Source organism: Pan paniscus, chromosome 18, assembly GCF_029289425.2.
Source record: "Pan paniscus chromosome 18, NHGRI_mPanPan1-v2.0_pri, whole genome shotgun sequence".
Taxonomy (NCBI): domain Eukaryota; kingdom Metazoa; phylum Chordata; class Mammalia; order Primates; family Hominidae; genus Pan; species Pan paniscus.
In genome coordinates, this window is record NC_073267.2 from 77,355,105 (window position 1) to 77,376,716 (window position 21,612).

Below are 21,612 nucleotides of genomic sequence, written 5' to 3' on the forward strand. Positions count from 1 at the left end.
CAGACTGTGCTGGGGAGTTGTGGGGGGGAATCAGTCCCTGCCTGGCTGGCCCCAGGACATGCACCAAAATGCAGAATATTCTGTTTATGACACTTTATTGATGCTGGGGGGGTGGGGAGGAGACCTGGAGAAATATGTGGGGGCAAGAGGCCCCAGGTGGGGACAGGGAAAGTGTTGAAGCCTGGCCACTACTGGGCAGGGAAGACAGAGTTGCCACTGTATGCGCAGGGGATGAGCAGCTGCCGGTACTCCAGGGGCAGGTGCCGCTCCACTAGCACGTGCAGTGAGACTTGGTCAGTGACCAGGCCCTGCCTGCAGTGGAGGAAGAGAAGGGACAGGCAGAATCAGCACCAGAACTCCCCCAGCCAGCACCCCTACACCTTCCGCCTTCTCACCGCCGCATCAGCAGCTCCAGGTCCTCTGGCTTCACAGTCTTGCGGCCAGCATGAGCAGCAAATACCTCCAGATCATCACAAAGATGCTGGAAATATTTATCTAGGCTGTCAAGAAGGTGGGGATAGAGCAGGCTGAACAGTCTGATCATGACCCGAGGGGTTCCTCTCCCTACCCCACGTGCCCAGGACTCACCACTTCTCCACCATCTCAAGAGCCTTCCTCTCCATGGGCATCTTGGCATAGAAGCTAAAGAGTTTCACATAGTGGCTCAGTCCAGCCTTGTGGGGATCTTGCCGGGGCCTGGGGCCGGTGGTCCGGGGCCTAGGGGGATGCCTGACCAACAGAGGCTCTGCAGGCTCTGAAGATAAGCTGAGGGCAACAGTGGACAGAGGGGGCTGAACTTGCCTCAAGGAGGCTCTTATTCAAGAGCAAGTCTTGCTGGCTTCTGCTGAGGCTGGGGACCACGTGGCCCTTGGCCAGCCAGGACCAGCAGCCCTGACCACCTGCTGAGGGGCAGTTGGATCAGGGGGCCACATAGAGGCCAGTCTTTCCCTGGGGCTCTGTCCCTCCACAGTCGACTCGACATCCTGGTTCAGGCTTATTATCTATATTGGTACCTGCTTGGGTCCATGACTCCAGGCCTTAGAATGGACAGTCTCTCTCCTTACTCTACTGCTGCCTTTCCCGATTCTGCTAATCGTCTTCCAGGAAGCCTTTTCTGACTACAAACCAACCACATACTTTCCCCTCACCCAGGCTCCTCTAAGCCGTGGAGGCAGGCACCAGGATGGCAGGGGTGCTCTTGGTGAGCTCTCCCCAGCCCAGCTGAAGCTGCCCTGCTGGGTAATCATCTGCATACCCGTAGGAAGGGGGAGGACCCTATGTACACAGCATACCCAATGCTCCCTTCCCAAGAGGCCCAGAGGAATGGGGTTGTGGGATCTTACACTGCAGCACCAGGCGCTGGGGCTGGCTCAATAAACTGATGATGTCGCCTGGCCTGGAGAGACTCAGGGGTGCTGGAGGCCGACTCTGGACTTGCTACAAAGAAGAAGGGTGGGGTCACAGGGATCCCAGGCCTGACCATCTCACCCAGGCTAGCACAGCCACAGTATTTCTGTCCTGTTTCTGGTGGGCCCCACCTAGCTCCAGCCAAGCAGGTGCCCCTCAGTGTCTCCCTGACCCCCTACCACCACCAGTGCCCGGAAACACAACCCAGGCAAGGCCTTTCTGTGTGCTAGGGCCTGAACACAGCTGTCACCAGTCACTCCCTGCACTGGGCCTCTTACCTGCCCTGCCAGAGGCATCCTCATCCCCTGAAGATGCTCCTGGCCCGTCAGCCTCAGCAGTCCCCTGGGATCCCTCTGCTTCTGTCACCTCTGTGTGTCCCTCGGCCTCTTCTACCCTGCTGGGTCCTTGTGCTCCTGTTGCCTCCATTTCACTCATACTCACACCTTCTTCTTCCATCTTTTTCTCTGCCTCTTCAACTCCACCGTGTAAGGGCTCTACTTCATCTTCTCCAGAGACACCACTGCTGGTGCTCAGGAAGCCCAGAGCAAAGGCATCGCCCTCCTCTGCCTCTCCTGCCAGAAACTGGGCTGGTTTCCCAGGGCCTGAGTGAAGGGGAGAGAATACAGGCTGGAGACGCAGCAGGCCAAGGCTGCATAGCTCAGAGAAGGGTAAAGATGGACTAGCAGACCCAGTCCTGCCCACTGAGGAAAGACAAAGCCAGAGGCAGCACCAGGACATGGATCTGAAGTCTCCTGGCCCAACATGGACTCTGCTCTTGGATGAAGGAGGCAGCCACAGCCAGGGTGCTCTAGGGGCACAGAGGGGCTTGAGGAAGGAAAACTACCATTGTCAACTCTCACCCAAGCTAAATTTGGCTCCAGGCCACCAGTGCCACACACTCACTATTCTTCTGCAGCCCAGGCCCACTGCTCTGTGTCTTGCGACCGGCAGCCTGCTCAGCGTCTTCAGCCCCAGTGTGAGGCGTGCAGGGCAGGGAGTGATACACATGGGGGGAGCCAACCATGGGCTGAGAGAACGGCTGGGTGTCCTCCAACACAATGTCTGTGGGCAGAGTAGTAACAGGTTCTGAGGCTGTCATCTGGAGATCAGGGGCCAGCTGGCTCTCAGCGTATTCCAGGCCCACCGGCTGCTACTCAGCGTTGCCAGGGCCTGGACAGTGGGCTGCATGGGTCCGCCCTGAGTGGCCTTCAGAGAAAGAAGACGACCTAGCACGCGAGGCCTTATCGCCTACAGCCCTCCTTGCTTACCTTCCTGTTCCTCTGCCTGGCAGTCCCAGGCCCCTATAGCTGCCCGCCCACCAGCTGCCCACTTAAAATACCTCTTCGCTGCTTGTTCTGCTCCGTCTTCCCAAACCCTCTTCTTACTCTGGTGAACTTGTTTTCTGCAATCAGGCTCCCAGGTCAGTTTGAATTGGCCAGCTGATCCTGAAACCTGGCCCCTCTCAACAAGTTTTGGCCACCACACCACACCCCTTTACAACCTCCAGCCCTATAGTCTAAGGATATGGGGCCCTGGGAGACACCGAGGGACCAAGGAAAGAGGCCCCCTGTAGAAAGCAAGCAGAAATTCCTTGTAGACCCACTGACCAGAGTTGCTCGCTGTCCTTGACCCCACCGAGAGGGGTGCAACCCTGACTCAGCATCACCTCCTATCTGTCATAGCGGGGAGAGCTTTCCCCAAAGGCCAGCAGGGGAAAACCCAACCTTACTTGGAGGAGCCAGGGAAGTATCTCGCAGATCCCGCAAAAAGGCACCCACGTCTACAGCTCGGCGGGCTGGAGGTCTGCGGGCCAAGCCAGGCCTCTGCACTGACTGTGGCTGAAGAGGTGTGGCAAAGGTCAGGTTGAGGGATCTGGTGAGGTGGGGAGGCACAGAGGAAAGTCAGGTACCTGAGACCCAGTTTGCCCACAGATCCCTCCATCTGCCCTGGGGCTCTCATCTCTTAGAACAGATGCTGTGAGGCTAAAACTGGTAGGAAGTAGTATGGGCAGATTCCATCCCAGGCAGCACCTCCCTCCCCAAGTCTCTCCTCCACCCACTCCCAGAACAGGAAACACCCAGAACAGCACCTGGTGAGGGAAGAGGCATCAGCATTCCCTTGAGGCTCTGTCAGCAACCGGCAAGAGAATGTAAAAGAAGAAAACCATGGTAAGTGATCCAGGCCTGTGAGGGCCCTCTCTCAGGACTCCTCAGCCTCTCCAGAGGACAGGAGGGAGAGGGTAGCAAAAGTGGTGTCCAGGGCCTCACCTTGGGAGAGAGACAGCCCCTGGTCCACTCCCTGCTGAAACATTGACAGTCTCAGCCTCTGTTTCCTCCTGCCAGGGGCCAGCAGACCTGGAGCCAGGGTTGTGGGGGGCTCGAGCTCAGGAAGTTGCAGCTCCAGGCTATAAGAATGGAGCTTATCTCAGACAGGCCAGGAAGTCCAATTCTGGCTTTTGCAACCCCCAAGAAACTCCCGGACTAAGCTGCCCATAGCACAATCCAAGGTGGGGGAGTTCTGTGTACCTGCCGCAACTGCTCTCTTGTCTGGAGGGTTGGACCGCCTGCCGTGCTGGCACTGGCTTCACTACCGACTCAGGCATCAGGATGGAAGATTCTGGGGCTGCAGAAACACCAAGGAGAGGGTGGGGCTGACAGAATAGGCCACCCTGAATAAAAGATACCACAAGACTGGGGTTGGACTGGTACCTAACTCTGACCAGCAGGCCAGCGCTCACTTACCAGTTAGTAGGATGTTCTTCAGCAGCGTCCGAGGTGTCTGTTCCTCCAAGTGCCCACTGGCCTGAATATGGGCCGATCTGCCAATAGACTATCGGCAAAGCACCAAGCAACCAGTCTGTCCGTCTGCCTTGAGATTTCCTCAAGGTGGGCTCCAGAGCAGAGCTAGACCTCAACCCCCCTCCCCGAGGCAGCCAGGGCCCTTTGGGGTCAGTGGGCTGGGTACTTACCCTGGCTCCATGGGAACGCCCTCTGGCTATCGTCCTTGTTTGGCCACTCAACCTCCTGGAGGAAGCCGTTTCAAGCAGGGCTCTCCGGGCTCTGTGTAAAGACCAGCAATTATGCCGAGAATTACGGTGAGGAGGGATAGAGAATATAGAGACATGCCTTCATCAGGGGTCTTGGTCTGGAGCCTTTTTCCCTCAGGGCTAGGGACCCAGAAACCACTTGCCCCTACCATCGCCCCTGTTCCCAGCCCTATGTCACCAGCAGTGTGGACCGAAGAAGACCCCTGGGGTATGGGAATAGAGAGGGCATATGAGTGAACCAACCAGGAGGGGCTGGGAAAGGCTTCGCAGAGGTGACTTCAGCAGAATCACAAAGGATAAGTAGGGGTTAGCCACACAGACAAGAGGGGCAATTGGAAAAGCATCCACCCCAGACATGAAAGTAACAATCCATGATGGATATTAAAGTATTTTAAAATCTTTTAAGAACTTGGTACCCCAGACACCTTAGTCTCTCCAGTCCAGTCCCTCTCAGATTCCAGAGCCACATAAGTGTTCCCAGGGCGCAGCTCCTACCTCATGGGTGTAAAACCTATAATGAATGGCTTCTCATTCCCTATAAAGAAACTCCACTGTCCCAGTCTGGCAGATGTCAACGTATGCATCCTCTGCACCATGAGCTCACCACAGCCCTCACCCACTGCCACTCCCACTGACTCAGGCCAAATTCCCTGCTCCTTAGCAAAGCATCTTCCAGTTGCTGCCTCCCAACTTCTGCCCAGGCTGTCCTCTAGCTCCTTTCCCATTTCCCAGCTGGGAGCTACAAGGACAGTAAAACAATCAGCAGGAACAGTGGGAACCCTCGGGACGCAGAAGTTCAGGGCAAATGCCTAGGCACACCCTGGCTGGTCTGGGGAAAGCTGCCTAGAGAACAGAGCAGAAGGTGAGATTCTGAGCCCCTATCCTCCATCTCCAGTGGCCGAGCCCCCAGAGACTCGGGATCAGTCAGGCTCTGTGGTCCCGAGGGCTGGCTGCCTGGAGCCCTGGGGGCAGGGGCACAAACAGCTGGCCCGGGCCCGGCTAGAGCAAAGGAACCAGTTCTCAGAGTCCCAGGCCCTGCTCCTCTATGAGACTCAGTTTTCCTCTTCGAACAGAGTCGACGCTGGGTTCCACCCAGACCCCACTCCCCGGTCCCTCTAGTTGCTCAAGTACTCGGAGAGCCCCCTCACATACCCAGCCCGAGCACTCCGGGGTCGCCGCGGGGTGCGCGGGTCCGCTGTATCCAGCACGCGTCGCAGCAGCGTGCGCGGCGTGGAGTCGCTGTCAGGGTTGTCGTCAGCCATCGTCTCGGCCCCGGACCCTCCTAACCGCCCAGCCAGCTGCAGGGTCCGCCTTCCCGCCGCCACAGTTAAGGTAACTCTCGCGATGCTCCCGCACAGCCCCACGGGAATTGTAGTTGTCGCACTATTGCAGCTCGCGGGGTGGACAGTGATGGTTGCAAACTCCGGATGCTTTGGAGGCAGCCTCGCTGCGGGTAAACCTCGGTTAATGTAATGCAAGCAGCCCAAGTCTTGGCTTCTTCATCTGTAAATTGAGGTTGATACCCACCTGATAAGGAGCTTGTAATGATTCAAGGAGTTGATGTTTAACTCAGAGTCTAACACACGATAAGCCAGGGCACTGTAACTAGCAACTGCTATTATTAGAAGGCTCTCTCATTCCCATCTCTCTCTCCGAAGATGAGGAGAGACACTTGGGCCAGGAAAAAGATTTTTATCCTACATATGACCTGGTTAGATTTGCATTTGCAGGCTAGGCGGTGGTTCACGCCTGTAATTCCATACTTTAGGACACCGAGGCGGGAGGATAGCTTGAGCTCAGGAGTTCGAGAGCAGCCTGGGCAACACAGTGAGACCCCCGCCCCCTGGTCTCTACAAAAAATAAAAATAAATTATTCAGGCATGGTGGTGCGTGCCTGTAGTCCCAGATAATGGGGAGGCTGAGGCAGGAGCATTGCTTGAGCCCAGGAGTTCAAGACTTAAGTGAGTCGTGATCGCACTCCAGCCTGGGCAACAGAGAGAGACCTTGTCTCAAAAAATAATAAAAGCATTTTTAAAAGATCTGCTTTGCAAATCTGTCTATAGGGCCTATCTCTATCAGAAGAGACCAGGAAGCAGGCTCCAAGGCTAATAGGCTGTTTGTGATCCAGCACTGATGTTATTATGATCTCCAAACATGAGCAATTTTGAGATGAATTCCGGCTCTCAAAAGTTCTATTAATGTTTTCCCCATTACCACCACATCTAGCAAAATAAATAAATAAAAATTGGGGTTTTTTTGGAGACAGAGTTTTGCTCTTGTTGCCCAGGCTGGAGTGCAATGGCACAATCTCGGCTCACCGCAACCTCCACCTCCTAGGTTCAAGCGATTCTCCTGCCTCAGCCTCCCGAGTAGCTGGGATTACAGGCATGCACCACGACACCCAGCTAATTTTGTATTTTAAGTAGAGACAGGGTTTCTCCATGTTGGTCAGGCTGGTGTCAAACTCCTGACCTCAAGTGATCCGCCTGCCTCGGCCTCCCAAAGTGCTGGGATTACAGGTGTGAGCCACTGCGCCCGGCCAATAAAAATTTTTAATGCTAGAGATGCTTACCATATTCTGTTAGTGTTTTCCTCCGTATTTTTCACTGGTTGACAATCCTCTCACCTTAAGTTTTCATGGCAACTGAATTAGAACTTGGTTTCTGAGTCTTCCGTGGAGTTCACTATCCCAGAATCTGCACTGAGATCAAGTGTAAATTATCAGATACCTGAGACAGGCATGGGCATATTTGTGCTTGTGTTAAAAAAGCTGAGCCAAGAAGTCCAGGCATGGTGGCTCATGCCTGTAATCCCAGCACTTTGGGAGGCTGAGGCGGGCGGATCACTTGAGGTCAGGAGTTCAAGACCAGTCTGGCCAACATGGTTAAACCTGTCTCTACTAAAAACACAAAAATTAGCCGGGTGTAGTGGCACTCACCTATAATTCCAGCTACTCTGGAAACTGAGGCAGGAGAATTGCTTGAACCCTGGGAGGCAGAGGTTGCAGAGCTGAGATCGAGCCACACTACTCCAGCTTGGGCGACTAAGCAAGACTCCATCTCGGAAAAAAAAAAAAATTAAGCAAAAATTAGATTCTTGCTTCTCAAAATAAGAGAACTGTAGAGAAAAAGCTATCAATATTCCTTGTCATTTAGATCTGATATCTGTGTTATCTGACTCAATTTGCTATCCTTTTGCAGACATATTTCCATGGTTACTACCTAAATGCAGTTTTGTTTTTGTTTTTGTTTTTTTTTTTTTGAGATGTTCTCCTGCCTCAGCCTCCTGAGCAGCTGGGATTACAGGCTGGCACCACCACGCCCAGCTAATTTTTGTATAGAGACGGGGTTTCACCATTTTGGTCATGCTGGTCTCGAACTCCTCATGATCCGCCTGCCTCAGCCTCCCAAAGTGCTGGGATTACAGGCGTGAGCCATGGCGCCTGGTCTGCAGTTTTGTTTTTGTTTTTGTTTTTTGTTTTTTGAGATGGAGTCTCACTTTGTTGCCCGGGATGGAGTGCAGTGGCACAATCTCAGCTCACTGCAACCTCTGCCTCCCGGTTTCAAGCAATTCTCCCTGCCTCAGCCTCCCAAGTAGCTGGGATTACAGGTGCCCACCACCACACCTGGCTAATTTTTTGTATTTTTAGTAGAGACGGGGTTTCACCATGTTGGCCAAGATGGTCTTGACCTCCTGACCTCATGATCCGCCCACCTCAGCCTCCCAAAGTGCTGGGATTACAGGCGTGAGCCACTACACCCGGCCCCAGCCTGCAGTTTTAAATTATTTATTCATTTACTAGTAAAACCTTGAACTATTGAATAATATGGAAAAAAACAAACATCTTTTTTTTTTTTTGAGATGGAGTCTCGCTTTGTTGCCCAGGCTGGAGTGTAGTGGTGCGATCTCAGCTCACTGCAACCTCTGCCTCCTGGGTTCAAGCAATTCTCCCTGCCTCAGCCTCCCAAGTAGCTAGGATTACAGGTGCCCACCGCCAAGTCCGGCTAATTTTTTGTATTTTTTTTTTCTTTTTTTGAGACAGAGTTTTGCTCTTGTTGCCCAGGCTGGAGTGCAATGGCGTGATCTCAGCTCACCGCAACCTCCGCCTTCTGAGCCTCTCGAGTAGCTGGGATTACAGGCATGTGCCACCACGCATGGCTGATTTTGTATTTTTAGTAAAGATGGGGTTTCTCCATGTTGGTCAGGCTGGTCTTGAACTCCCGACCTCAGGTGATCCGCCTGCCTCAGCCTCCCAAAGGTTCACGCCATTCTCCTGCCTCAGCCTCCCAAGTAGCTGGGAGTACAGGCGCCCACTACCACGCCCGTCTAATTTTTTGTATTTTTAGTAGAGACGGGGTTTCACCGTGTTAGCCAGGATGGTCTCGATCTCCTGACCTTGTGATCTGCCCGCCTCGGCCTCCCAAAGTGTTGGGATTACAGGCGTGAGCCACTACGAAATTTTTTGTATTTTTAGTAGAGACGAGGTTTCGCTATGTTGGCCAGGCTGGTCTCCAACTCCTAACCTCAGGTGATCCTCCGCCTCAGCCTCCCAAAGTGCTGGGATTACAGGCGTGAGCCACCGTGCCTGGCCTTTTTTTTTTCTTTTTTTTTTGAGACAGGGTCTCGCTCTGTCACCCGTGCTGGAGTGCAATGGTGGGATCACAGGTCACTGAAGATCTCAACCTTCTGGACTCAAGCCATCCTCCCACCTCAGCCTTCTGAGTAGTTGGGATTACCGGAGTGAGTCACCATGCCCAGCTAATTATTGTATTTTACGTACAGGCGGGGTTTCACCATGTTGCCCAGGCTGGTCAAACATGTTTCAAAAAAGATTAAAACATGAACTTTGGCTGGGCGCAGTGGCTCACACCTGTAATCCCAGCACTTGGGAGGCCGAGGCAGGTGGATCACAAGGTCAGGAGTTCAAGACCAGCCTGGCCAAGATGGTGAAACCCTGTCTCTACTAAAAATACAAAAAATTAGCCGGGCACGATGGCAGGTGCCTGTAATCCCAGCTACTCGGGAGGCTGAGGCAGGAGAATCGCTTGAACTTGGAGGGTGAAGGTTGCAGTCAGCCAAGATTGCACTCCAGCCTGGGTGACAGAGTGAGACTCTGTCTCAAAAACAAACAAACAAACAAACAAACCATGAGCTTCATTCTTCGTACAGTAGTATTCTGTTTGTTCACATAATTAAACGTTATAATTACTTGTTTAAAAAAAATACTGGGATGAAGTGAGGCAGGGAGGAGCGAAAGAGAATGACAGGGCTAGACTAATACGGGGTCTTGCAGGCTCTGGGAAAGAATCTGGACATTATTCTAAATGGAATAGGAAGCCAGTGGAGGAATTTAAGCAGAGGTATGACATATCAGATTTTCTTTGGCAGTCATGTGAAGAACAGATTGCAGGAGAGGCAAGATTGAAGGCAGGGAGACATGTGATGAGGTTCTTGCCTTTCTCCAGGGGTGATTAAGACAGAGAGTGAGCTGGATCGTGGAGGTGGGGAGAAAGCCATGTATTCCAGATATGCTTTGAGGTAGAAGATTAAGTGTAGATGACAGGTGATTTTATGTACTGGAAATTAGAGTTTCATTGGGCATAATTTTCAATATTCTGTGCATAAAGAAATTACATCAATTTGGCCTCTCGACATTTTTTTAGCAAGGTGAGTCCTGAGACAGGTAGAGTTTGAACCATAACAGTTACAATGATCTTTTGCTGAATTTTATCTCTATTGCACACGTATTTAAACATGGCCAGGCACGGTGGTTCATGCCTGTAATCCCAGCACTTTGGGAGGCCGAGGCAGGCTGATCACCTGAGGTCAGGAGTTCGAGACCAGCCTGGACAACGCGGTGAAACCCCATCTTTACTAAAAACACAAAAATTAGCCAGGCATGGTGGTTCATGCCTGTAGTCCCAGCTACTCGGGAGGCTGAGGCAGGAGAATGGCTTGAACCCGGGAGATGGAGATTGCTGTGAGCCGAGATCATCGTGCCATTGCATTCCAGCCTGGGTGACAGAGCGAGACTCCGTCTCAAAAAAAAAAAGAAGAAAAAAAAATGGCCAGGCGCGGTGGCTCACACCTGTAATTCTAGCACTTTGGGAGGCTGAGGTGGGTGGATCATGAGGTCAGGAGGTCAAGGCCAGTCTGGCCAACATAGTGAAACCCTGTCTCTATGAAAAATACAAAAAATTAGTCGGGTGTAGTGGTGTGGGCCTGTAATTCCACCTACTCAGGAGGCTGAGGCAGGAAAATCGTGTGAACTCGGGAGGCAGAGATTACAGTGAACCGAGATTGTGCCACTGCACTCCAGCCCTGGCCACAGTGTGAGTGCAAGACTCTGTCTCAAAAAAAAAAAAAAAAAAAAATTTAAGCATGTAATATTGGCCGGGTGCAGTGGCTCACACTTGTAATCCCAGCACTTTAGGAGGCCAAGGTGGCCGGATCACCTGAGGTCAGAAGTTCCAGACTAGCCTGCCCAACATGTTGAAACTCCATCTCTTCTAAAAATACAAAAATTAGGTCGGGTGCGGTGGCTCACGCCTGTAATCCCAGCACTTTGGGAGGCTGAGATGGGTGGATTGCATGAGGTCAGGAGTTTGCGACCAACCTGGCCAACATGAGGAAAACCCCGCTCTACAAAAATACAAAAATTAGCCGGGTATGGTGGTGGGCACCTATAATACCAGCTCTTGGGAGGCTGAGGCAGGAGAATTGCTTGAACCCTGAAGTGGAGGTTGCAGTGAGCCTAGATCGTGCCACTTCACTCCAGCCTGACCAAGAACAAAACTCCACCTCAAAAAAAAAAAAAAAAAAAAAAAAAATTAGCTGGGTGTGGTCGTGCACACCTGTAATCCCAGTTACCTGGGAGGCTAAGGCAGAAGAATTGCTTGAACCCAGGAGGCGGATGTTGCAGTGAGCCAAGATTGCACCACTACACGCCAGCCTGGGCAACAGAGTGAGACATCGTCTAAGAAAAATAAAAATAAATAAATAAATAAATAGGCTGGGCACGGTAGCTCACACCTATAATCCCAGCACTTTGGGAGGCCGAGGTGGGTGGATCACCTGAGGTCAGGAGTGGGAGACCAGCCAGCCCAACATGGCGAAACCCTGTCTCTACTAAAAGTACACAAAATTAGCTGGGTGTGGTGCCCGGCGCCTGTAATCCCAGCTACTTGGGAGGCTTAGGCAGGAGAATCTCTTGAACCTGGGAGGTGGAGGTTGCAGTAAGCCGAGATCGCACCACTGCACTGCAGCCTCAACAATGAGAACGAAACTCCATCTCAAATAAATAAATACATAAGTAAAAATGTAATATGTGTGTTCATGTTTATACCGTTGTATAAATGATTCACCCAAATGAATGCATATCTTTTACCAGGGGCTACACCGGCCCCATTTTGTTTTTATGTCAAATACTATAATTAGAAATAATGTACATTAGAGGCCGGGCGCGGTGGCTCACGCCTGTAATCCCAGCACTTTGGGAGGCCGAGGCGGGCGGATCACGAAGTCAGGAGATCGAGACCATCCTGGCTAACACGGTGAAACCCCGTCTTTACTAAAAATACAAAAAAAAATTAGCCGGGCGCGGTGGCGGGCGCTTGTAGTCCCAGCTACTTGGGAGGCTGAGGCAGGAGAATGGCGTAAACCCGGGAGGCAGAGCTTGCAGTGAGCCGAGATCGCGCCACTGCCCTCCAGCCTGGGCAACAGAGTGAGACTCCATCTCAAAAGAAAAAAAGAAAAAAAAGAAATAATGTATATTAGGTTTCCATTTCATGCCTGTGATCTGCTATCAGGAGAGAAAAAAGGACAAGAAAAATTGGGAGGTGACCATGATCATGTCTTTTGTGGGAAAAGGCATGGAGCTGGGGGCCATTATCCTTAGCAAACTAATGCAGGAACAGAAAACCAAATACCACATATTCTCACAAGTGTGAGTTAAATGATGAGAACTCATGAACACAAAGAAGGCAACAACAGACACTGGGGTCTAATTGCGGGGGGTGGGAGGAGGGAGAGGAACAGAAAAGATAACTATTGGGTACTGGGCTTAATACCTGGGTGATGAAATAATCTGTACAACAAATCGCGGTGACACGAGTTCACCTATGTAGTAAACCTTCACACGCACCCCCGAACCTAAAGTAAAAGTTTAAAAAAAATTGGGAGAAGGAAGAACTCGGCAAAGGAGGGCTAGTTTGCAGGTAATTCACCTGGAGAACTGCCTGGCCCCTCCCTGGCTTTCCACAACATTTTGTGTTCTTTAAAACATTTTCCCCCAGCCAGGCGCCGTGATCCTAGCTCACGCCTGTAATCCTAGCACTTTGGGAGGCCGAGGCGAGCAGATTGCCTGAGCTCACGAGTTCGAGACCAGCCTGAGAAACATGGCGAAACCCCGTCTCTACTAAATACAAAATACATACATACATATATATATATATATATATATATATATATATTAGCCGGGCATGGTGGCATGCGCCTGTAGTCCCAGCTACTCCGGAGGCTGAGGCAGGAGAATTGCTTGAACCCAGGAGGCGGAGGTTGCAGTGAGCCGAGATCTCACCATTGCACTCCAGTCTGGCGAGAGTGAGACTCCTTTACAAAAAAAAAAAAAAAAAAAAAAAAGATTCCCTCAAATAAGTTGAGGTGGGGGGAGGCGTATTGTTACAATGCAAACCCTTTCCCATAAAATCCTTTAATAGCTCTCAGTGGCCTGCAGAATAAAACCCCAAATCCTTAACATGTCCCAGTTTGGTATTTTCTTATGCTTGGCCCTACCCGGGCCACCCCCTTCCAGGCTCTTTAATGGCGGAGCCTAGCTGTTTTCTGCCATGTGGCCTTACAGACTGGTTCCCGGGACAAGAATTGGCTACTTCTCCCTACCCAAGCTTTCGTTCGTTTTTTTATTCCTGGCCCCCACCACCTCCCCCCCATTTCTCTGCTCTCCTGTTAATTCCTTTGGAGCGATTACTATTTGTGAGTAGACATCCATTCGCGTGCATTCAGATCTATTATCCAAAAGACAGACGCTTATCCGTCTAGGTAGTCAGGCTCCAAGAGAGGAGCCCAGTCGGTCTGACTCCCGCAAACTCCCGGCACTGTGTCAGCCACATAGTAGGCGTCTACTGGAGACTTTGTTTAGATCAGTTGGTCAACGCAGGCAGCAGCTGAATCAGGAGAGAGTCCCCAACGCAAAGAAAGGGGCTCCTGAGACCCTTCGGGGCGCCAAGGCCCAGGTTTCGTCTCCCTCTGCTGCAGCAATGCCGTCGACTCAAAGGGGCTCGGGGCTGGGGGACTGGTTCTGGCAAACAGCACAACCTCGCCCGAATCCTGGTCCGCAGTAACTCGATCTTTCCCTTAGGCGGCGCTTCGGAGGGAAGGCGCCTAGTTCAGCGCGAGGCATCACGGGATTTGTAGTCTCCGTGGGCATATACCCACCGCGCTTGCGTACCGGTGAGGCGCGCACCGCCCCGCTCCACGCCCCTATCAGGATTCGGGTCCTCGTGAGGAGCAGTCCAGGCGACAGCGTTCCAACCTAATACGCCTCTCTCGCCCGCCGGGGACAAGACGGGCTGGGGAAAGAATCTGCTCTTCGGAGGCTATCGCAGTGCCTTGGAAGGCGGCAGGAATCCGCACACACCCGCCCCGGAAGTGAGCCGCTCCTGGCGCGGAGCATTGTGGGGGGCGTAGTCTCTTTCTCAGGCGGTCCTTCGCGGCGTCCCCGGGGCCCACTCCCGAGCGCAGGCGGGCAGCCAGGCGGGCGGCGCGGCGCGGGCCGGCAGGAAGCGTATTCTGGGCACGGGGCGCCGGGCCGGCCGGCTGCGCCGAGCGGCAGTGGTGGGATACCACCCAAGGCCTCGCGCGGCGCCGCCCGTCGAGGGGCGGGCGGCGGCGTAGCCACTGGGCCGTCGAAGAGCGCAGGAGGCCGGTGGGCCGGGCCGGGCCGCGCGGCGCAGCCATGCCTGGCTTTACGTGCTGCGTGCCAGGCTGCTACAACAACTCGCACCGGGACAAGGCGCTGCACTTCTACACGTTTCCAAAGGACGCTGAGTTGCGGCGCCTCTGGCTCAAGAACGTGTCGCGTGCCGGCGTCAGTGGGTGCTTCTCCACCTTCCAGCCCACCACAGGCCACCGTCTCTGCAGCGTTCACTTCCAGGGCGGCCGCAAGACCTACACGGTACGCGTCCCCACCATCTTCCCGCTGCGCGGCGTCAATGAGCGCAAAGTAGCGCGCAGACCCGCTGGGGCCGCGGCCGCCCGCCGCAGGCAGCAGCAGCAACAACAGCAACAGCAGCAGCAGCAGCAGCAGCAACAGCAGCAGCAGCAGCAGCAGCAGCAGTCGTCCTCACCCTCTGCCTCCACTGCCCAGACTGCCCAGCTGCAGCCGAACCTGGTATCTGCTTCCGCGGCCGTGCTTCTCACCCTTCAGGCCGCTGTAGACAGCAGTCAGGCTCCGGGATCCGTGCAGCCGGCGCCCATCACTCCCACTGGAGAAGACGTGAAGCCCATCGATCTTACAGTGCAAGTGGAGTTTGCAGCCGCAGAGGGCGCAGCCGCTGCGGCCGCCGCGTCGGAGTTACAGGCTGCTACCGCAGGGCTGGAGGCTGCCGAGTGCCCTATGGGCCCCCAGTTGGTGGTGGTAGGGGAAGAGGGCTTCCCTGATACTGGCTCCGACCATTCGTACTCCTTGTCGTCAGGCACCACGGAGGAGGAGCTCCTGCGCAAGCTGAATGAGCAGCGGGACATCCTGGCTCTGATGGAAGTGAAGATGAAAGAGATGAAAGGCAGCATTCGCCACCTGCGTCTCACCGAGGCCAAGCTGCGCGAAGAACTGCGTGAGAAGGATCGGCTGCTTGCCATGGCTGTCATCCGCAAGAAGCACGGAATGTGAACTGGTGCCCCGGCAGCCTGCTGGACTCCCAGACCCCATCCAGCCAGGGGACCGCAGGCCATTGTTGAACTCCTCTATACTCCTGGGCACTGGTTGACAGTACTGAGGCTTAAGGCAGCTGGACTCTCTTGCTGGTGACCTGGCATCCTCAATTGTTTCCTCCTGAAGTGGAAGCTGGGGCCTTAGACTCTGCCCTGGTGACACCAGCAATTATGACTTTGTCTACCCTTCCTCCCCAGTTATTGTTGCAGATTCTGGTTAAGCAGAGGCTTCAGAACCACTGAACTTGAAACTTACCCTCTAGGGATGCAGGTGGGATGTCCAGGGACTATAGGTTTGGGAAAACCATACCTTAAGGTTGGTCAGCAGTCAGACAACTCTAATGTGTGTAGTGATAAGAGATTCAAGTAACATCAGTTCTCCTCCTTTTCATGCTTTTCCTTCCCAGGTGCAGCCTGTGATTCTGATGGGGACTGGTAAATCTGTGCCTCTGCCTCCTAGGACTTATTTTCCCAGGAGACCATTTACAAGGGGAACTGGATGACCTGCTGATGGAGATCCAGCTTGCCAGGGACTTAGGTTTATCCTGTTTTGTTTGCTACTGGTTACAAATTCTATTTTCTGTACAATTAGACTAAAGTTTTCACTGTGTTTGGCAAAACAAATTAAACAAAAAGTAAGGTTTTTATTTGGGTCTCGCCATTTTATTTTTACAAAAACATAGTTAAATGTCCTTGAAACATGGGGAAATAGGCCTCAGCCTATCTGAAAGACCAGGCTGACCCTGAAAGTAGAGATGCTTCAATGACCAGTTTTTCCAAAAATGGGCCCTAAGCACATGGATCCTGGCCTTATAAGGTCCTCACAGAGTTCCTGGCCCAGCTCACCCTAAAGAGTTTGGAAACTGCACCAAATGGGCCCAGTTTGTCCATGGATTATCTCCCTGTATCCTTTCAACAAGAAGGACCAACTGGTAACTAAGCTATATTGTGATAGTTCGCCTCTGAGGGTTTTGAATTCTCAGCTGGGATTGAATTTTGCTCACCATGACATCCCTTAGGCTTGCTTAGCACAGCCTCTGGTATGCATGTGCATGCAGTTACTCTGTGAACCGGTAAGACTGCAGCTGGAGCTAGCCAGGGCTGCTTCAGGCACAAGGACTGTTGTATAGATACCTTGGCCTTGGTACACCTTCGGTGTGACAGAGCTGTATCCACAGAGAGCATTAAGAAGTTGGGAGGTGTGATTCCTTGACTCATTTTCTTGGCTGCCTGCCTCTATTTTTTTTTTTTTATTTTTTTTTTAAGATGGAGCTTTGCTCTTGTCACCCAGGCTGGAGTGCAATGGTGTGATCTCAGCTCACTGCAACCTCTGCCTCCCAGGTTCAAGCAATTCTTCTGCCTCACCCTCCTGAGTAGCTGGGATTATAGGCGCCCACCACCACGTCTGGCTGATTTTTGTATTTTCAGTAGAGACAGGATTTCACCATGTTGGCCAGGCTGGTCTCGAGCTCCTGATCTCAGGTGATCCGCCTGCTCTGCCTCCCAAAGTACTGAGATTACAGGTGTGAGCTACCCCGCCCAGCCTCTATTTTTTCTTAGATTGAATATTGAAGGGGCAAGGATTACATTGTTTTTGTCTATAGCTCCAAGTAATTTAGCTCAAAGCCAATGTCTAAAAGTAAATGCCTTTAAAGCTCTGGGTTTACTGTGGGTGGTGGGGCACAAACGGAGACTTTCAGACCCCATAAAATATGACTCCCTTCTCTTTCTTACTTATGGACAAAGCCATCTGCCTGGGGACTTGTCTGTGGCAACATGCTGGGATGGTCCTAAAACTCAAGTCTCTGTTTCCCTTCTAGTCCCTTAGCACTGAGTTGGGAAAGTGGTGGGGAAGGAGTGAGACATAGGTTGTGTAGGTGGCTGGTTGGGGGATGGACTGGATCTCTGTCTTCCTAGGGTTAGATCTGGCTGGTAATCAGGTGGTGGAAGCACTGCAGTGCCCTTTGTTGCTCCTATTGGGCCAGTCTCACATCTTCCCGGTCGGAGCAAGGCCTTTTCCAGGATCCAGCCATGCTCTTCAGTGTATCCTTGAGCTCCTGTTTATTGAAGGGACTTCTGCTGTTTCTGCATTGGCTCCCTTGAGGCTCTCAGCAGTACTCCCTGGACCCTCCCTGGTGTCTGGAGGTTATGGGCAGTGTTTTGGCTTCTTAGGGAGAAGAAGATAGTTCACAGAGCAAGGGAGATCCCAGATGCAGATGTATAAGCGGGGCAATGCAGAGTTCTCACTAGCTGAGTAATAAGCATCTAGTCAGGCAAAGTGTAGTGTTGACAGACCTGAGATTTAAAAAACAGAAGTGTGGTCCGGTCTTACCAGCCATCTCTTGGAGGGGTAACCTGTGGGTGGGTGAAGGTGCAAAACTCTTGTGGAAGAACAGGAGTACTGAGAGACCTCCGGCCAGGAAGGAAGGCTAGGAGTTGCCTGGAGAGGCCTTGTAGCCATTTCTCTTACCTGTGGTACCCCAAGTTGGCTGCAGATCTCTTTGCCAAGCACAGGTCTGACCTAGAGACTGGCCTTACCACAAATGTTTGTGTTACCAAGAAAACAAATGGGCGTTGAAAGGAAAGGGCAATGGGTAGGAAGAGAACTATTTACAATCTGGTCACTTAAATCACAGCGAAATTTTGGGTCAGTCAGTCATTTCTCTTTCCTCATTAATAAAAATGAAACACTTAGCTGCTCTATCTGCTGCAAAAAAAAACCTTACAGAATGTTTTGGGGACCCCTGACTGTAGAAGTTTGAGGGTAACCTCTCCAACCAAGCCCCACCTGAGGGACATTTGAGTCTCCGGCCCAAGAATAGCCTAGCCTGCTCGAAACCAGTTTTGGGCCCGACTCGCCGAGGTGCAGGCGCACGAATGTTGGGATTGCAGGAGCTGTGCGTTCCGCCCGGGCTGGTTAAGGCCACACAGCTCGGAAGAGTAACAGCGGCAGCCATAGCCCCAAGGGGAGGGGGTTTCGTGAGCGGAAACGGCCCAGGGGCCCAGGGAGGGGCAGCTGGGCCAGCTTGGGGCCGGGCTGGGCTCCCACGGAGGCGGGGCCAACCCCCACCCCAGTGCACAGACCGGGCGGGGCCGAGCCAGCTGAGACCAGGCGACAACTGAGCCCTGACCCTAGCCTGGCGCCAACCTCCAGTGTTCCAGAGGCTTCCGCTAGACCACAATTCTCGGGGGCTTGCCCCGGCAGCCTCCCTCCCTGGCTTAGCCTCACCTCCCGCGCTGCGGGCCGTGTCTGGGCCTCCGCGCATAGCACGCCGGGAATTGTAGTTTTCTCTCGGCGCGCTCATGCCGGAAAGGGGGGGCGGTGGGACTGCGTCTCCCAGAGTGCAGCGGGGCGGGCGAAGGAAGGCAGGGGGGAAGGGACAGTCGGTCGCAGACCGCGCTGGGTTGCCGCCGCCGCTGCCGCCATCGTGCCAGCCCCTCGGGTGAGTGTCGGGGCCAGCACGCCGGGGCGGGGGCTGGGCCGCAGGAGCCGCTCTCTGGGCTGCCGGGAGGCTCCGCTGAGAGTCCCCGGGCGGCCCCTCCCCTCCCCCCCCCCCGGCGGCCCGAAGCCGCGCGGGGCCCGGGCCATGTGTCGCGCGCGGCTCCGCCTCCCGCCGGTCCTGTGAGGCGGCGGCCGGGGGTAACGCACAGAGAGCCAGCCGGGCGCCTATCTGGGCCGTACCGTGCTGGTGGCTGGTGCACCGGCCTGCGCCATGGCCAGGCCTTTTTCTCTAGTCAGGACCGTCCGGATGGGGCCTTAGGGCCCCGCCCCGTCTAGCCTGGCCCGGCCTGCGCGAGCCCCGCAAGCTCTGCAGGCTGGCTAGCGGGCAGACCCCAGCCCCACGTCCTGCTACCCACCTACGAAGGATCCGGGGATGGGCAGCGCCACCCGGCCCGCTCCAGAGTCAGCATGGGTAAGGGCGCCCGCCTGCCGCAGCCGGGGCTTGGGCCCCTCACCCTGTTCCCGACCATAGCCCGGCCGGGGTGTAGGTGAACGCCCCCTCCTTGTCTGCCCCTCGGAAGTGTACGTTTCTTACCGCGCCCTTTGTGGAGCCCGTACTAGAGTTCTCGCAGGGAGGGCAGGGTCAGGGAATATGAGGCGGGAGGGGATTCCACGGGAGACTTTATCCCTGGCTTGTCTTAGAGGATCTGGGCCTGATGGGGTGAGGCGGCTCCTGCCCAGTAGGCCCAGCCCACGCCCTTCTCTATCAGTGACCAGGCCCCAGCAGCAACACAGAATTGCCCCGCAGGACAGGATGACTTCATAAGAATGGGATGTTAAGGTGGGACTTAATGCACGGGAAGTAGAATTCAGGCCTGAGGTTCTTGAGCCTAGTGCTAAACCAGAACCTGGGCTGGAAGGGGCCTTGGGGGGGTGGGGCACGTAGATTTCAGACTTTGGGGCCCTTCCGAAGCCTGGGTGGCAGAACTAGGGCTGGAAGCTCCAGAAAGTCTGGCTTCCCCTCACTTGCTTGCTCACTTCCCAACAACTGGAGCTGCCTGTAAACAGGCAGGAACCTGGTTGCTTTATGAAATTGCCCTTACTGATGCCATCAGAGACCCTACTGAGTTCTGGGGGAAGAGTTATCTTTGACCAGAAAATACTATCCTGATATCCTTTGTAAAGGCGCTTCTGATTGAGAGATGGTAAATTAAGGAACCAGTCCAGAGAAGACCTTGGGACTAGGGGAGAGATGGCATGTAAAGCGTTGATTTCTCTGAGCCGCAGTCTTTCCAGAGACTAAAGCAGCAGCTCAGGCCTGGCGCGGTGGCTCACGCCTGCAATCCCAGCACTTTGGGAGGCCAAGGCCAGCAGATCACCTGAGGTCCGGGGTTCCAGACTAGCATGGCCAACATGGCAAAAGCGCATCTCTACTAAAAATACAAAAATTAGCTGAACGTGGAGGTGCACTTCTGTAATCCTAGCTACTCAGGAGACTGAGGCAGGAGAATTGCTTGAACCCGGGAGGTGGAGGTCGCAGTGAACTGAGATCATGCCACTGTACTCCAGCCTGGGTGACAGGGCAAGACTCTGTCTCCAAAAAAAAAAAAAGCTGGGTGTGGTGGCGTGCACCTGTAATCCCAGCTACTTGGGAGGCTGAGGCAGGAGAATCGCTTGAATCCGGGAGGCAGAGGTTGCAGTGGGCAGAGATCATGCCACTGCACTCCAGCCTGGGCGACAGAGCAAGACTGTCTCAAAAAAAAAAGAAAAAGAAAAAGAAAAAAAAAAAGCAGCAGCAGCTCAATCTCTGCAGCTCTGGCCTCAGAAGCAAGCAGAATATCAGATCTCTTAGAAGGGCTGATTGAGACCCAAGGTGAAGAAAGCCACTGCCCCTGCATATTTTTTTCTTCCTCCTTGAATATTTTCCCAGGTAATGTTTTTCTGTTCATTTCTGGTCACTTCTTCCAAGTACTCTTGACCTAGAAGTTTTCTTGCATATGAATTGCTCTGCCTAGTTATTCTCCCTGGTCAGGAAGAATAGGCAAGAATGCTGCTCAGATTTTACCAAGCCCTGCCTTCTCTCTGGATGTAACTTTCCTAGTCCATATCCTGGCCCATGAGGACATGGAAATCAGGTTCATCCAAGAGGCTCAGGAGAGGCCAACTTTGCCAGTGGAGCTGGGCAATAAGGAGGGACTACCCACAGGACAATGAGGTGAAATCTAGAACTAGAAGCAGTTATTTCAAGACCCTGTAGATTGTCTGGATGGGTACTTTCTAGGACACAGATTTCAGGTGAGCTGGCTTACGGCTATGGCGTAGTTTGCGTATTTCATGGCCCCGGGTGACTTGACCAGGAGAGTTTTTTTTTTTCTCTCGAGACGGAGTCTCGCTCTGTCACCCAGGCTGGAGTGCTGTGGTGCGATCTCGGCTCACTGCAACCTCCGCCTCCTGGGTTCAAACGATTCTCCTGCCTCAGCCTCCCCGGTACCTGGGACTACAGGCGCACGCCACCATACCTGGCTAATTTCTGTATTTTTAGTAGAGAAGGGATTTCACCATATTTGTCAGGCTGGTCAAACTCCTGACCTCAGGTGGTCTACCTGCCTTGGCCTCCCCAAAGTGCTGGGATTACAGGCATGAGCCACTGATCCCGGCCTAATTTTATTTTTATTTTTATTTATTTATTTATTTTGAGACGGAGTCTCACTCTGTCACCCAGGCTGGAGTGCAGTGGTGCGATCTCTGCTCATTGCAAGCTCCGCCTCCC

At 53.4% G+C, this 21,612-nt stretch overlaps 3 protein-coding genes across 7 annotated transcripts in view; 2 read left to right on the top strand and 1 right to left on the bottom strand.

The window, feature by feature from the left end:
* Nucleotides 1-78: 78 nt before the first annotated feature.
* CENPT (centromere protein T) lies at nucleotides 79-19,686 on the bottom strand. 4 transcript variants are annotated; one of them, XM_034940468.2, is made up of 16 exons: nucleotides 18,630-18,709; nucleotides 7,392-7,512; nucleotides 7,026-7,149; nucleotides 5,606-5,956; nucleotides 4,376-4,466; nucleotides 4,149-4,236; nucleotides 3,933-4,029; nucleotides 3,675-3,811; nucleotides 3,497-3,533; nucleotides 3,137-3,279; nucleotides 2,311-2,469; nucleotides 1,686-2,009; nucleotides 1,344-1,437; nucleotides 589-765; nucleotides 396-500; nucleotides 79-312 (listed from the first exon to the last, which is right to left on the bottom strand). In XM_034940468.2, exons 4-16 carry the CDS (start codon nucleotides 5,713-5,715, stop codon nucleotides 189-191), a joined length of 1,686 nt encoding a protein of 561 aa, XP_034796359.1. In that variant the 5' UTR covers nucleotides 5,716-5,956; nucleotides 7,026-7,149; nucleotides 7,392-7,512; nucleotides 18,630-18,709; the 3' UTR covers nucleotides 79-188. The 4 variants fall into 4 exon arrangements, with proteins under 4 accessions (XP_034796359.1, XP_063453733.1, XP_054956322.1 ...); XM_063597663.1 differs by lacking the exons at nucleotides 7,392-7,512; nucleotides 18,630-18,709 and adding an exon at nucleotides 19,438-19,686; XM_055100347.2 differs by lacking the exon at nucleotides 18,630-18,709 and having other exon boundaries at nucleotides 1,851-2,009; nucleotides 7,026-7,154; nucleotides 7,392-9,417.
* Nucleotides 13,932-16,047, top strand: THAP11 (THAP domain containing 11). Its single transcript, XM_003812176.5, has one exon. The coding sequence runs from the start codon at nucleotides 14,427-14,429 to the stop codon at nucleotides 15,357-15,359; it is 933 nt and encodes a 310-aa protein (XP_003812224.3). The 5' UTR covers nucleotides 13,932-14,426; the 3' UTR covers nucleotides 15,360-16,047.
* NUTF2 (nuclear transport factor 2) overlaps nucleotides 18,737-21,612 on the top strand; it is a 24,409-nt gene continuing 21,533 nt past the window's right edge. Inside the window, exon 1 of one of the 2 annotated variants that reach the window (XM_003812178.5) lies at nucleotides 18,737-18,843. The gene's annotated coding sequence lies outside the window, so the exon portion shown is untranslated. Of the gene's footprint in view, nucleotides 18,844-18,955; nucleotides 19,315-21,612 lie in introns of those variants that run through there. The other variant, XM_003812179.6, reaches the window with a different exon arrangement.

What these genes read in the sequence shown, in the direction of transcription:
- CENPT (XM_063597663.1), bottom strand. Translation starts at nt 5,715, where the DNA reads ATGGCTGACGACAACCCTGACAGCGACTCCACGCCGCGCACGCTGCTG. An exon ending in GGGGCTGTCTCTCTCCCAAG is followed by an intron (nt 3,534 to 3,674) that starts GTGAGGCCCTGG and finishes GGTTGCTGACAG; the next exon opens with AGCCTCAAGGGAATGCTGAT. An exon ending in GGATGCCTCTGGCAGGGCAG is followed by an intron (nt 1,438 to 1,685) that starts GTAAGAGGCCCA and finishes TCTTCTTTGTAG; the next exon opens with CAAGTCCAGAGTCGGCCTCC.
- THAP11 (XM_003812176.5), top strand. Translation starts at nt 14,427, where the DNA reads ATGCCTGGCTTTACGTGCTGCGTGCCAGGCTGCTACAACAACTCGCAC.